Here is a 14,102-nt window from a genome sequence, read left to right as displayed (position 1 = left end):
ATCAGCTAATTCTGTATGTATGAATATGTGAAATAAAACTGAATTTCATTTTTGTATTTCATGTAGGCTTCTGTGGGTTAATTAATCTTTTTTTTTTTTTGAGATGGAGTCTCACTCTTGTCACCCAGGCTGGAGTGCCGTGGTGCGATCTTGGCTCACTGCAACCTCTGCCTGTTGAGTTCAAGTGATTCTCCTGCCTCAGCCTCCCAAGTAGACAGGCGCCCACCATCATCCCTGGCTAATTTTTGTATTTTTGTAGAGATGGGGTTTCACCATGTTGGCCAGGCTGGTCTTGAACTCCTGACCTCGGGTGACCCACCTGCCTCGGCCTCCCAAAGTGCTGGGATTACAGGCGTGAGCCACTGCGCCTTGCCTAATTAATCTTAAATGGAAGTTTTCTGCCTCCAGAAGTAGAGGTGACAGGACATTTCAAAGGGCTCTGCCAAAAATATTCAGATCCTTGATTAAATATATTTTCAATATATTGCTGAGCTCACAAAGAGTAAGAGAAATATCCAGTAACCCTGAATCCCCTGATTCTTTTCTACTGTCTCAATAAACAAATTCGTTGAGATGAATAGTGAATAGCCAGCAAACATAAAAGGTTGAGCAGCTCTGAGCACAAATTTTATGACAACAATTGCCTTTGAGAGAATCAGCTCTGAGCAAGACTCAAAGTAGGGAGGCAGAACCTGAGACTTCTGCAGGGTTTGTACCTCTTTAATGGGGACAGAGTGGTCTCAGGTAGGTAATTCCTGAGCTCCTGGAAGAAGTTAGCACAAAGCTTCTCAGGCTAGAGATTAAGACCAAATAGGTGCTCAAAGTCAAAGATTGTCAAAATGCACAAAGATACAAATCACCATGAGAAAGAGTCACAGAAACAGCAAAATACGTTTGACCTTCAGATAATTCAGATACAGGAATTGTCAGACATGGATTGTTAAGTAAACATGTATGAAATGTTCGAAGAAATAAAAAATGGAATCAGAAATATGAGCAGACAACCAAACATGATAAAACAATTAGATTTATCTGGGAAAAAAACCTAACTTTTAGAAACAAATGATGTAATATGGTTATTGAAATAAACAATGGAATGCCGATCAGCAGGTTAGAACTCACAGAGGAGAGAAGTATAGAGCTGGAAGATCATTCTGAAGAAATGACAACAGAGGGAGGATGAAAAAGTATAACATATAGGGTAAAAAGATAAAGCTTAGTATCAGAGTTTTAAGATTTTAAAATGTATATATAAGAGTTAAACCTAATATAGTAAGTTGGATAGTTAAAGAATATATGTTTTTCTCAAACACACATCAATCCTTTAGAAAATCATCCATGGACAAAATTTAAAAGCAAGTTCCAGCAACTTTCAAACTATTTTTATCAACAAATGGTATTCTCTCACTACAAAGCAATGGGAATCAGCAACAAAAAGATAAATTAAAAATACATATTTAAAAGAATTTAAAAGTAAAAATCCTAAGGTGTCAGAATCACCTGAGGAGCTGAATAAAACTATAGATGCCCGTCAGGCATGGTGGATCACGCCTGTAATCCCAGCACTTTGGGAGGCCCAGGTGGGCAGATCACGAGGTCAAGAGATCGAGACCATCCTGGCTAACATGGTGAAACCCCGTCTCTACTAAAAATACACAAAATTAGCCAGGCATGGTGGCAGTTGCCTGTAGTCCTAGCTACTTGGGAGGCTGAGGCAGGAGAATGGTGTGAACCCAAGAGGCAGAGCTTGTAGTGAGTTGAGATCGTGCCACTGCACTCCGGCCTGGGCGACAGAGCAAGACTTGGTCTCAAAAACAAACATACAAAAAAAACTACAGATGCCCAAGCCCCACTTCAGAGCTATTGAGTCTGAATCTTTAGGGATGAAACCCCAGCTTGTGTATTAAAAAAAAAAAAAAAAAAAAAAAACAACATGGATACTTTTGATATCCAGGTTTGGCCCTAACTGCATTAACCAATTAATTTGGATCATTACCTCAATAATCCTTTCCATTGACTTTTAATCCTTTCTTGACTATAATATGAATTTCTATACACACACACACACACACACACACACACACATCCTTAACTGCTTTCCTAGGTGCTGGCACACTCCCCCTCTTATAGGTGGAAGGTTGATGGGCACAGCAGGCATCGCATCCACCTACTACGGCTCATTCAGCTGAAACAGGATATCTTTTGCCTTAACTGCTCAGTTCTTTGCAAATCTGAACAAACGGAGGGTGTAACGGATGTCAGCAATCAGCATGTTTTGCTCCCAATGTTCTTCCCATCTGTACACCCACCTGTAGAGCTGTTGTGAAACTGCCTCTTAGGATTGCATTGGTGGAAACTCCTGTCCTGCTTTATTTGCTGAAATGCTTCTTAGAAGGTTCTAGTGGTTCTCAAATGGAATTAGAAATGAAGATCCCAATGGAAGACAGGGAAGTGATGGGCCAAACAGACATCCAGCCATTTATAAAGCAAGATCAACATGGTAGGGGTATGGCACTGACACACAGAAGAAGTTTCTGATTAGGATAGTTTGGGAAGGCTGAAGTCAAGGTCTTCTTCCAGCATCAGGTTTTCTCTGATTCAGAAGGAAAGAAGCCAAAGGGCTCATGCTGTGTTTCCTATCCAGCAAATTGACCTTGTATTTAGTGAAAATTCCTCCAAAATCATGGCAGTAGTTTGACTGTTAGTCTTGGTTCTCACTCTCCTAAGTTTTGATCTTTTTCTTTTGCAGGAAATGGTATCAGGGACTACTTAACTTGATCACTTTTTAACCCAAGAGAAAAAGACCTTGAGGGCCATCTGTCTTATTAAAAATTGTGAACAAAGGAACAGAAATAACATTTTAATTAATACTTCTCCCATTCCTCTCATTTATACATTTTATTACATTAAAATCTATATAATCAAATTTGGTTTTAAAATATTGACAAAATACCAGTATATAGATATTACCTTGCTATTTTAGAAATATATTGGGTATGGTAGCTATTACTTTAATACCATTCTGTATGTTTATATATAGAATCACATGTAAAGTTTTTCTCACTCTTTCCTACAGAATTGGTGATATGGGACTAAAGCAATTTCTTGATGGTCCTGCAAGCATAAGGATAAGAGAGCTAAATTTAAGCAACTGTGTGCAGCTAAGTGATGCCTCTGTTATGAAACTATCTGAGCGGTATGATAAAACAATCTTTTACATCATATCATTAGTATTGTATATTTGATAATAGGAGACATGAGACACCTAAAAGCAAAGATTTCATGACATTTGGGGGAACATCAGAGATGCCCAGAAGCTGGTTAATGTTCAGTGAAACCATGCGAAAGACATTGAAGTCATAGATTGGACCAATTTTTAAATTATATTATTATATTTAAATTCCATCTGAGAGGGAGTTGTTCCTGAAATGATGAATATCTAGATATGGGTGGCTTCCCTGTACTTTTTCAAGGAGATTTTCTCTAATCTCCCTTTTCAAGGAGATTATCTTTACTCCAGCATTTCCCAAGGGGTGTTCTGGCTGGTTAGTTTATTCTTGACTCCCCTCTTGTCAGAGGTCTTGTACAATTCCTGTAGCAAACTTGTAAGGGATAAGTAGGGTTCTTAACTTGCACTTTTAGTGGTCATTCACTATGGTACTTACATGATAGTTTTTGATATGTGACATATTTTTTCCTTATTAGAAATTGCAATATGAAACTAAATTACAGAAAGAAAGTCATATAATAATCTACTGCCCTTTCATGCAACTTTGTAATGTCAAATTACTTTCTACTTTTAGTCTTACTTTTATGTAAAGTAAAGGAAAATCTTTGCTTCAATACCATTTGTTTTCCCAAGATAGTTTTTATACGAAGAAATTGCTTACTGACAATATGATTGACAGCTAAAATTAATTCATGCTGCTTTCTTTTAGTTGCCCTAATTTAAACTACTTGAGTTTACGAAATTGTGAACATTTGACTGCCCAAGGAATTGGATATATTGTAAACATCTTTTCCTTGGTATCAATAGATCTCTCTGGAACAGACATCTCTAATGAGGTAAAAAAAATTCAAAACAGTACAATGACTTTTATTGTTTTCTATAATACAATTATTTGCTATTTTGTAAATAATGGAGAGAACAATGATATGTTTTATTTCTTATTCTATTATAAAAGTTAAGTTTAGGGATATTGTTTCTAGAAGGGTGATAGAAAAGTTTCTTTGTGAATCAACAGTCATGTTTCTCTGTTTAAAAAATAGCAAAATACGGTATTTTGAAGAAAGTCATGACAGATAAGAGTATGTCATGATAATTTGAGATTTGTTTCATTATAGAAGTTTGGCCAATGTGGAGATAATATATGTTAGATGGCTTAACTATATTTTTCTTACGGATTGCACATTTAATGAGACTACCTGAATGCCTTGAGATCTAAGTCTTTAGTTCAAGACTAAACTCTAGAAATGGCCTCAACAAATCTACAAAAGGATATGGAATTCATTTCCTGCAAGCCGCTGATTGTATTCATTAGGGTTGAGACTCAGGCCACATCCATCTTATCCCTCTGGGACTGCCCCATTTACTAATCAAAAGGAGGATAACCCTGAGAGATTTGCCATGTTTCTGAAAGAAGTAAATGGGCTATAGTTATATAAGGAATATATGGACTTCTCTTGAAAATCCTGCATTTGGAGGGATATAGGAAGATAATATCTTATATCCTATATCCTTCCTATATAGGAGGGATATAGGAAGATATAGGGAGGTAAGGATCCCTCCTCCAACTGCTTGCTAAATCCCTATCATCCATGAAATATCAACTGTCTATGAGGGCCTTCTCTGAGAAGCCCTACCTTGCAGGCAAGCAATGGAATTTCTCTGTTTGCATCTCCAGCCCCAGTGCATCCTTTAACATGAACTGTTTCTCTCTAGTTCTCACTGCATTGCAGACATCTGTTATGTGTTTATCCTTCGTCAACATTCGGTGGGGTCTTTTAAATGAAGAACTAGATCTGTTCATTGGCCTAGGTTCTTTCCTTTCTTTGTCTATGAATGAACTCGGATTCAGCCTCCTTTCTGCTAGATGACCTCCTCTTCCCTTCCATATCATCCACAAGTGATATGAGATTGTGGGTAGGGAGCAGTACCATGGAGTCAACTCATTATGTCAGGGTCAGTGTCTGGTCTTCTCAATGTTGTCTTCTGTCCAAGCTGGAATTCACTGAGATGTACGAGGGCACGTTTGGTGTTTAGTTTCCCGTCCAGGTGGATCCCTGATGTCTCTTCCTTTTTCCAACTCCAAGGCCCCTTCAAGTCTTCAGGCTTCCCTGTCATGTCTGCCTTGCTCTGGGCTCCTCTGGGTCTTTCTGGGTCTTGGAGATCCTGTGAGGCTGTCTTAGGTCCACAGTCCTAGACACCTGCTGGAGACATTTTCTTGCTCCCACATCATGAATGTGTTTGCCCTCAAACTCATGAGTCACCCTCCCCTTGCTCTGCTACAGGGTGACTCACACAAGTCAACTAGATTCCATGTTAGGGTTGGTGCTTGTGAGACATTTGTGAGTTATTAAAGGGCCAGTAGAAGGGACATTCCAGGGTTTTCCTCTACCTTTCTTTGCATCATCATCATCAGCTGCATTTCCTTAGTGTTCTACTCCCCTCTGAACCACAGGCCTGCTGTGGTTCCAGCTTCCCTGAATGACCTCGGCCTCTGGGCATCAATAACATCATATCTTCCCATTGTCCTTCCAGCATAGGGACAGTAGTGGCTTCCTACTGCTGCTAAGTTCTAGATTTTGTCACTGTCCAATTTGGCTTCTCAGTTTCTCTACCACCTATATAGCCACTCCCCCATTAAAATTAAATCTCCTCAGTTTTGCATGCTCAGGGTTGTTTCTGCTTTTCCCATTGACTCTTAACTGATACAATGACGAGCACAGGAACACTCTGTCTTATTGCTTTTATCAACCCTACTGGGAAAGGTGGAATGGGTTCCCATCTACTTAGGCCCCCAAGCCTACCTGGGGGTTCCAACTTTCTCTCTAGCTGGATAGAGAGTGAGAAGGTCTAGAACAGACCCCCATATGATGAATTTCTCAACATTTGCTTCCCTCTGGCTCTCCTCTCCCCCTCCTCTTTTCCCCTGTCCTCTCCTTTCCTCCTCTCCCTTCTCATCTTCTTCCCCTCCACCTCCTCTCTCCCCTCTTCTCATATTTGCTCCTTTCCTTTTGACATAGATTCTTTTCCTAATCTGGGGGTGGAAAAAATGTTCCAACCGATTACATGGTTTTGAAAAATGTTATGCCCCAAGTCTTTCAGGGCTTGGGCTTTTGAAGCTTAAAGGCCCAGGATTTTTATCCTGTGTTCTTTTGTAAGAACCTTTTCGTGACACATAGGAGCAGAATCGCCAGCTGTTGTCTGAAGGGTCACAGAGTGACAAGAAGTAGAGAATCAAAGCATATTATAAAACACATCAGAATATAATTCCCCTACAGCACTTACCACAAGGCTGAAGTGCCTGGGGGAGTATTTGTTGACTGAATGGAGTAAAGGTTAAAATGCTTTATTTAGTTTTTAGCATTTGAGGAAAGCTCAGGTTTTATTTTTAAAGACTGTATATTAAAATTTTACCTACAGAGGACAAGTTAAAAACTTAGGAATATAGGCCAGGCACGATGGCTCATGCCTGTAATCCCGGCACTTTGGGAGACTGAGGCAGACGGGTCACTTGAGCCCAAGAGTTTGAGACCAGCCTGGGTAACATGATGAAACCCCATCTCTACAAAACATATAAAAATTAGCCGGGTGCGGTGATGTGCACCTATAGACCCAGCTACTCAGGAGGCTGAGAGGTGGGAGTATGGCTTGAGCCCAGAAGGTTGAGGCTGCAGTGAGCTGTGATTGTACCACTGCCTTCCAGCCTAGGAAACCTGGGCAACAGAGTAAGATTCTGTCTCAAGAAAACAAAAAACAAAAAATTTAGGAGTGTAGCCTCGAGTTCTCGTCTCTGTTTTTATTTTCTTCTGAAGCATATATGTAATTTAAGAGAACTGTAAATGGATATCTATGGGGAAGTATACTAATTGTTTTCTGCTAAAAGATTGAAAAAAAAAAGTCTTCTGTTGTTTTCTTCCTCCAAGTCAGTTAAACTCTGATCTAAAAGGCAAATGATTGACAATTACAGTGCTACAACAGCTGAGGAAGCTAACCTCAAACAGTCAAGTTAAAATGAGTCAGCCCGGATGTCAACTTGGGCAGCTAAACACCAGCCTGATTGATTATAGGTCTGAGTAAGTGCAAATTTGACTACAGATGTAACATTCAGGATTTAAACTCTGGAATGTTACAGATACCCACCAAAGATCAAATGTGACCAGTTGTGCCATTTGGGAGAAAATTTCTCGTGTTTTCTAATAATTATGTTCATTCTCAATTCTTAATGGTGAATTTTCAGTTAGAATCACACTACTCATTTAGTTAACAAGTATTTACTCTGACTACATTGTGGTCAGTGCTGAGAATACTGGAATGAACAAAACAGACATGATTCCTCTTCCTAGTACTTACCTTCTAGTGGGAAGACAGGAGTAGGGCAAGTGGTTACAAAGTATGATGAGTGTGAAAAACAGAGGGGAAAGCTAACCTGGCTCAGAGATTCTTCTCCCCAGAGAAGAAGGGGTGTTCTGTGAGCCAAAGAAGCAGCCTGCACAAAGGCATAGAGGTTTAAAAGTGTGAGATATCAAGAAACCCACCCATTTGGATATGGCCTGTTGGCGAGAAGTCTGGTGAAAGATGATGTTTGAGAGGTAGACAGGGGTCAGGTCATTGAGGGCCCAGAGGCCACGTTAAGGAATTTGATCCTGCTCTTTGGGCTGTGGAAGGACATTCAGTATTGTCAGTTAGAACAGTAACATGGTCAGATTTATATTCTGAAAAGGTCACTTCTATCTGCTAGACAGATATGGGAATCATAGATGCATAGTGACCAATTATCAAGTAGTCATCCAGGTGAAAAGTTATGAACGCCTGTGTTAGGGAGAGGGCAGTAAGCATGTAGCACAGTTTGGAGACACTGAGGAAGAAGAAACAACGAGATAGAGCTCAACTGAATGTGAGGATAAGGAAGAGAGGGAGCGAATCAAGGATGGCACCAGATTTTTGGCTTGAGCATCTGCATAAAGGATGGTGTGTCTTCCTGAGCCGTGTCCCTTACACAGTCAGGGAGCAGGTTTGCTGCAGGTTGGGAAAACGAACATGTTTAGTTTGATTCACTTGCAAGACAGCTTTATAGAGATGTTGCTCAGGAAACTAATTGAAATTCACACCTCAAAAGTAGAAGAGCTCTTTGGGGTTGGAGAGGCTAAAGGGACATTGTGTTCTGAAATCAGCAAAGGCAAAAATCCAGATATTTAGAAATCCAGAAAGATGTTTATTGGAGAGAGCTAACTTAAATGGGGGAAGCGAAGAGGAGAACACAGTTATTTCAAGATTTATGTGTTTCTTATAATAATCTTATTCTCCTCGGTTATTCCTTTTGTGGAAAATAGTGAATCATTTATTGTATCATCCATGAATAAAAGTTGTTTAGGAAGTTACCTACCAAGTACATATTAGGGAAAGAGGAAATATGTCAATTTGCCTCTTCTAATATAAACAGGATAGGGTTTCTAAGTGGGAGAAATAGCTTATTAATGTGATAATATCTTAAGGTATCTTTAGAAATCTTTAATCTCCTACAGCTTTTCAAAATGTTCACTTAAATGGGCTATTATTCATTCCCTTCCTGCTCCAGAGGATTATTTGAATATGACGTTATATCTCCATGTATGTGGGAAAATATTTCCTGCTAGTTAATTGGATTATCATTTACTAAAGACCACAGGATCCATGGTGAGGGCAGTTCAGTCTGTTACTTAAGTTGCCTTAGTCACCGCCATATTTGTTGTTTAAAGGAAAAGTGAGTCACAGCAGTGTCCCAGACAGTGTGCTTAGACAGTGGTTTAAGAAGACTCTTTCATTTGCTTGATTTTCAGAATTTTTTATTATGAGTACAAGATCTCGAGCGCCTGTTATGTAGGTAATCTCCTGGAGTCCCCTCACTAAAATATCAGATCCACGAAGACTGAAACTTTGTTTTCCCAGAACCCTGGGAAGTAGTAGGCACTAGATTAATTGCTCATTGAATGAAGGAAAAAAATGCTAGGCTCTAGGATTAACAAATGTGAGTAAGACCTATTTTCTGCAGCCCAATTTGGAAGAGTGGGGGTGGGGAATTTAGATGTGATGGGGCAGGCATAGTGATAGAGGTGAGGAGAGGAAAGGATCTCTTAATTCAGCCTGCCCAACACAGAAGCATGTGAATGTATCCTTGTTCAAGGAACTTGACGTAGCTTAGTCCTGCTAGAATACACTACATAAAAAAGAAATATCATGGAGGGAATGTCATGCTGTGTCAAGGAGATTGGACTTGAACCAATGGGTGATGTGTAGGGGAGTCATAGTCATAGTCAGCCTTCCATTTTAGGTAGATTATTTGGGTTGTTCTCTGGGGGACAGACTGAAGAGGAGAAGGACTGGGGGCAGGGAGGCAAATAGGTATTTTAGTAGTTAAAGGAAGAGATGAGGAGTTCTTGAACTAGGTCAGAGGATAGAACAAGCATGGAAAGGACATATTAAAGAATGTTTAGTAGCTAAAACCGAAAGAACTTGGTGATTGATTATTGTGGAAAATAAGGACCTCGGTGGAGGGATGGGAGGATAAGAATTGACTTAAAAGTTCTGGCTTTGGAATAAAAAAATTAAAAATTGGCCAGGTGTGGTGGCTCACGCCTGTAATCCCAGCATTTTGGGAGGCTGAGGAGGGCAGATCACTTGAGCTCAGGAGTTCAAGGCCAGCTTGGCCAACGTGACACAACCCCATCTCTACAAAAACACAGAAAAAAAAAAAATTAGCCAGGCGTGGTGGCATGCACCTGTAGTCCCAGCTACCTGGGGGGCTGAGGTGGGAAGATCACTTGAGCCCAGAAGGTCAAGGCTGCCGTGAGCCGAGATTGTACCACTGCACTCCAGCCTGGGTAACAAAGTGAGACCCTGTCTTAAAAAAAAAAAAATTAAAAAAAATTTTTTTAAATCTGGCTTTGGGTGGATGGAGGTCCCACCTCTGAAAAGATAGGTAATATAGGAGAAATAACAGATTTTGAGAGAAAGATGATTTTAGTTTTATCAGATTGAGTTAGAATCTGTGGGATATTCAGGCCAAAGGATTGGGAGAGAAATGATTACCAGACCTGCAGATGGGGGAGTCATTCTCATGGAGGTGTGAATGTGGCCAAGATCCTCAAGGAGAGCATAGGGGCACGAGGAGAAATGTACTCCCAGGAAGAACATAGCAGAACATCAGTGTTTAAGGAGTGGAAAGAAGAAGATGAATCCATGAAGGAGACTAAAGAAAGAAGGTCAAAAAGATTGTAAGAGAACCAGGTGATATAGTCAAGTGTGGAGTGTAATGGGAATAACAACAGTATCTAATAAAACCGAGAAATTAAATCACAGAAAGATGAAAATTAAAGAAAGAAAATTTTTTTTAGAGACAGGGTCTCACTCTGTCCCCCAGGCTAGAATGCAGTGGCACCATCAAAACTTACTGCAGCCTCGACCTCCTGGGCTGAAGCAATACTCCTGCTTCAGCCTCCTGAGTAGCTGGGACTATAGGCAAGTGCCACTACACCCAGCTATGACCAAAATTTGAAAGAACAGTTACTGTTAGTTAAAGAAACCCTTGTCTACCACTCCAGGACCACCTCATGCCCCTGCTCTGCTCATTTCCTTTCCCTCAGCCACACTGCTTTCATTTAGCTCTCCAAACAAGCCAAATCCCTTCCTACCTCAGGACCTTTCTGTATGTTACACCTCCTGCCTGGGTCTGCGACTCCTTCCATTCTTCATGTGCCTGGGTAGGGGCAGATGCTGAGCAAGTAATCACTGATGATAATGACAAAAAAGCATCTTGACATAAGTTAATAGTGCCAATTTTTATATTTATCACATTATTTTTTCTATTACAAATATTGGTCATGTTGTCCATAATTATCAGAAAATCACACTTCTCAATCTAGATCATTTCAAGGCAATATCAATGGGTTTGTATTATGGATTCATTCTTTCTTTAAGAAAACATAAATCATATGGTGATGTTAATGTCTCTAGATTTTTAAAAAATAGGCCGGGCGCGGTGGCTCACGCTTGTAATCCCAGCACTTTGGGAGGCCGAGGCGGGCGGATCACGAGGTCAGGAGATCGAGACCACGGTGAAACCCCGTCTCTACTAAAAATACAAAAAATTAGCCGGGCGTAGTGGCGGGCGCCTGTAGTTCCAGCTACTCGGAGAGGCTGAGGCAGGAGAATGGCGTGAACCCGGGAGGCGGAGCTTGCAGTGAGCCGAGACTGCGCCACTGCACTCCAGCCTGGGCGACAGAGCAAGACTCCGTCTCAAAAAAAAAAAAAAAAAAAAAAAATAAGTGTTGTTTAGTTCCTAATGTGCTGTATATTATCTCTGCCACATTACAGCATAGTTCCCTAGAGAAGTGTTACCTATTACTATTATCACAGTAATAATGGGTCTTAAATTACTGATAGCATACAGATTATTTTCAAATTGAATTGCAAAAAGAAGAACTCTAATTGAATATTGGCATGCCGTTTCCATGTTAGTTTTTATTGTATGTTACAAGGCTATCTAGTTTCAGCTATTTCTAGCCAAAAAATCTATTACTAAATACTATACTAGAGTAGAAAGAAGCCAATGTGAGAACTTTAATAGTCATTGGTAGAGTCTAATCATCTCTTGTAACTGCGCATCTGCCTCCTCTCCATCCCCACTGCCCCTGACTTAGTTCAAGCACTATTTCTCGTACTCACCTTTGCTGCAGTGTTAGCTTCCAGCATGCAAATCTGAGTCTGTCTATAAAAACAGACACACAGACCAGTGGAACAGAATAGAGAAACCAGAAATAAGCCCACACATTCATAGCGAGCTGATTTTTGAAAAAGGCACCAAGAACACACATTGGGGAAAGAACATTCTCTTTAATAAACAGTGCTTGGAAACCTGGATTGCTACATGCAGAAGAATGGAACTAGATTCCTATCTCTCACCATATACAAAAATCAACTCAAAATGGATTAAGGACTTAAATGTAAGAGCCAGAAATATGAAACTATTTGAATAAAGAATAGACGAAACACTTTAGGACATTGGTTTGGGCAAAGACTTTTTTGGATGGTACATCGAAAACACAGGCAACAAAAGAAAAAAATTAGACAAATGGTATTACATCAACCTAAAAAGCTTCTGTATAGCAAAGGAAACAGCAGAGTGAAGAGACCACCTATGGAATGGGAGAAAATATTTACAAACTATGCTTACCTGACCAAGGGTTCCATATCCAGAGTATATAAGGAACTCAAACAACTCAATAGCAGAAAAACAAATAATCCAATGGGCAAAAGACTTGAATAGATATTTCTCAAAAGAAGACACACATGTATACGGCCAACAAGTACATGAAGAAATACTCAACATCATTAACACCAGGGAACTACAAATCAAAACTGCAATGAGCTGTTATTGCCTCACGCCAGTTAGAATGGCTATTATCAAAAAGCAAAAAGTAACAAATGCAGGCGAGGATGTGCAGAAAGGGGAGCTCTTATAGACTCTTGATGGAAATTACAATTAGTACAGCCATTATGGAAAACATTATCGAGGTTCCTCAAAAAATTAATAATAGAACTATCATATGTTCTGGCAATCCCACTACTTGGTATATATACAAAGGAAATGAAATCAAGCCAGGCACAGAGGCTCATGCCTGCAATCCCAGCAATTTGGGAGGCCAAGGCAGGCGGATCAGGAGTTCAAGACCAGCCTGGCCAACATGGCAAAACCTCGTCTCTACTAAAAATACAAAAATTAGCTGGACATGGTGGTGCACACCTGTGATCCCAGCTACTTGGGAGGCTGAAGCATGAGAACTGCCTGAACCCAGGAGGCAGAAGTTGCAATGAGTCCAGATAGTGCCACTGCACTTCATCCTGAGTGAGACTATCTCAAAAACAAAACAAAACAAAAAAACAAAAAAAAACCACAAAGGAAATGAAATCAGTATGTCAAAGAGATATGTGCACTCCCAAGTGCACTGCAGCCAATATATACAATCAACCTAAGTGTCCATCAATGGATGAATGGATTAAAAAATGTGATATATATATATATATATATATGCACAATAGAATACTATTCAGCCCAAAAAAGAGTGAAATCTTTTCATTTGTGACAACGTGGATGAACCTAAAGGACATTGTGTTAAGTGAAATAATCCAAGCACAGAAAGACAAATATCTCATGATCTCACTCATATGCGGAATCTAAAAAAAGGGGATCTCATAGAAGTAGAGAGGAGAATAATGGTTACCAGAGGCTGGGGAGGGAGTGGTGAGGGGAGATGAGGAGAGGTTGGTCAATAGGTACAAAGTTACAATGAGATAGGAGGAATAAGTTCTGGTGTTCTGTTGCACAGTAGGGTGACTATAGTTAACAATAATGTATTATTATATATTTCAAAGTAGCTAGAAGAAAGGATTCTAAATGTGCTCACCACAAAGAAATGATCAATGAGGTGATAGATACGCTAATTACTCTGATTTGATCATTACACAATGAATGTCTACATTTGTTGAAACATCACACTGTATCCCATAAATGGGCACAATTATTTTGTGTCAGTAAAAAACAAAACTTAAAAAATACCTGGCCGGGCACGGTGGCTCACGCCTGTAATCCCAGCACTTTGGGAGGCTGAGGCGGGTGGATCACGAGATCAGGAGATCGAGACCATCCTGGCTAACACGGTGAAACCCCATCTCTACTAAAAATACAAAAAAATTTAGCCAGGCATGGTGGCGGGCGCCTGTAGTCCCAGCTACAGGAGGCTGAGGCAGGAGAATGGTGTGAACCCGGGAGGCGGAGCTTGCAGTGAGCCGAGATTGCGCCACTGCACTCCAGCCTGGGCGACACAGCAAGACTCTGTCTCAA

The 14,102-nt window shown here is 40.2% G+C and overlaps 1 protein-coding gene across 13 annotated transcripts in view; it reads left to right on the top strand.

The window, feature by feature from the left end:
- Window positions 1-14,102, top strand: part of FBXL13 (F-box and leucine rich repeat protein 13) — a 304,728-nt gene that overhangs the window by 212,191 nt on the left and 78,435 nt on the right. For all 13 annotated transcript variants that reach the window (XR_009209023.1, XR_009209022.1, XR_009209020.1 and 10 more), the window contains 2 exons: window positions 3,077-3,196; window positions 3,939-4,065. Coding sequence is in view for 3 of the 13 variants with exons in the window: in XM_058425448.1 (XP_058281431.1) it covers window positions 3,077-3,196; window positions 3,939-4,065 (247 nt within the window). In the remaining 10 variants the exon portion in view is untranslated. The remainder of the gene's footprint in view (window positions 1-3,076; window positions 3,197-3,938; window positions 4,066-14,102) is intronic.

Source organism: Hylobates moloch, unplaced genomic scaffold, assembly GCF_009828535.3.
Source record: "Hylobates moloch isolate HMO894 unplaced genomic scaffold, HMol_V3 SCAFFOLD_1, whole genome shotgun sequence".
Classification (NCBI taxonomy): domain Eukaryota; kingdom Metazoa; phylum Chordata; class Mammalia; order Primates; family Hylobatidae; genus Hylobates; species Hylobates moloch.
Note: the sequence above shows the minus strand (reverse complement) of the source record. Positions and strands in the feature narration are given on the sequence as shown.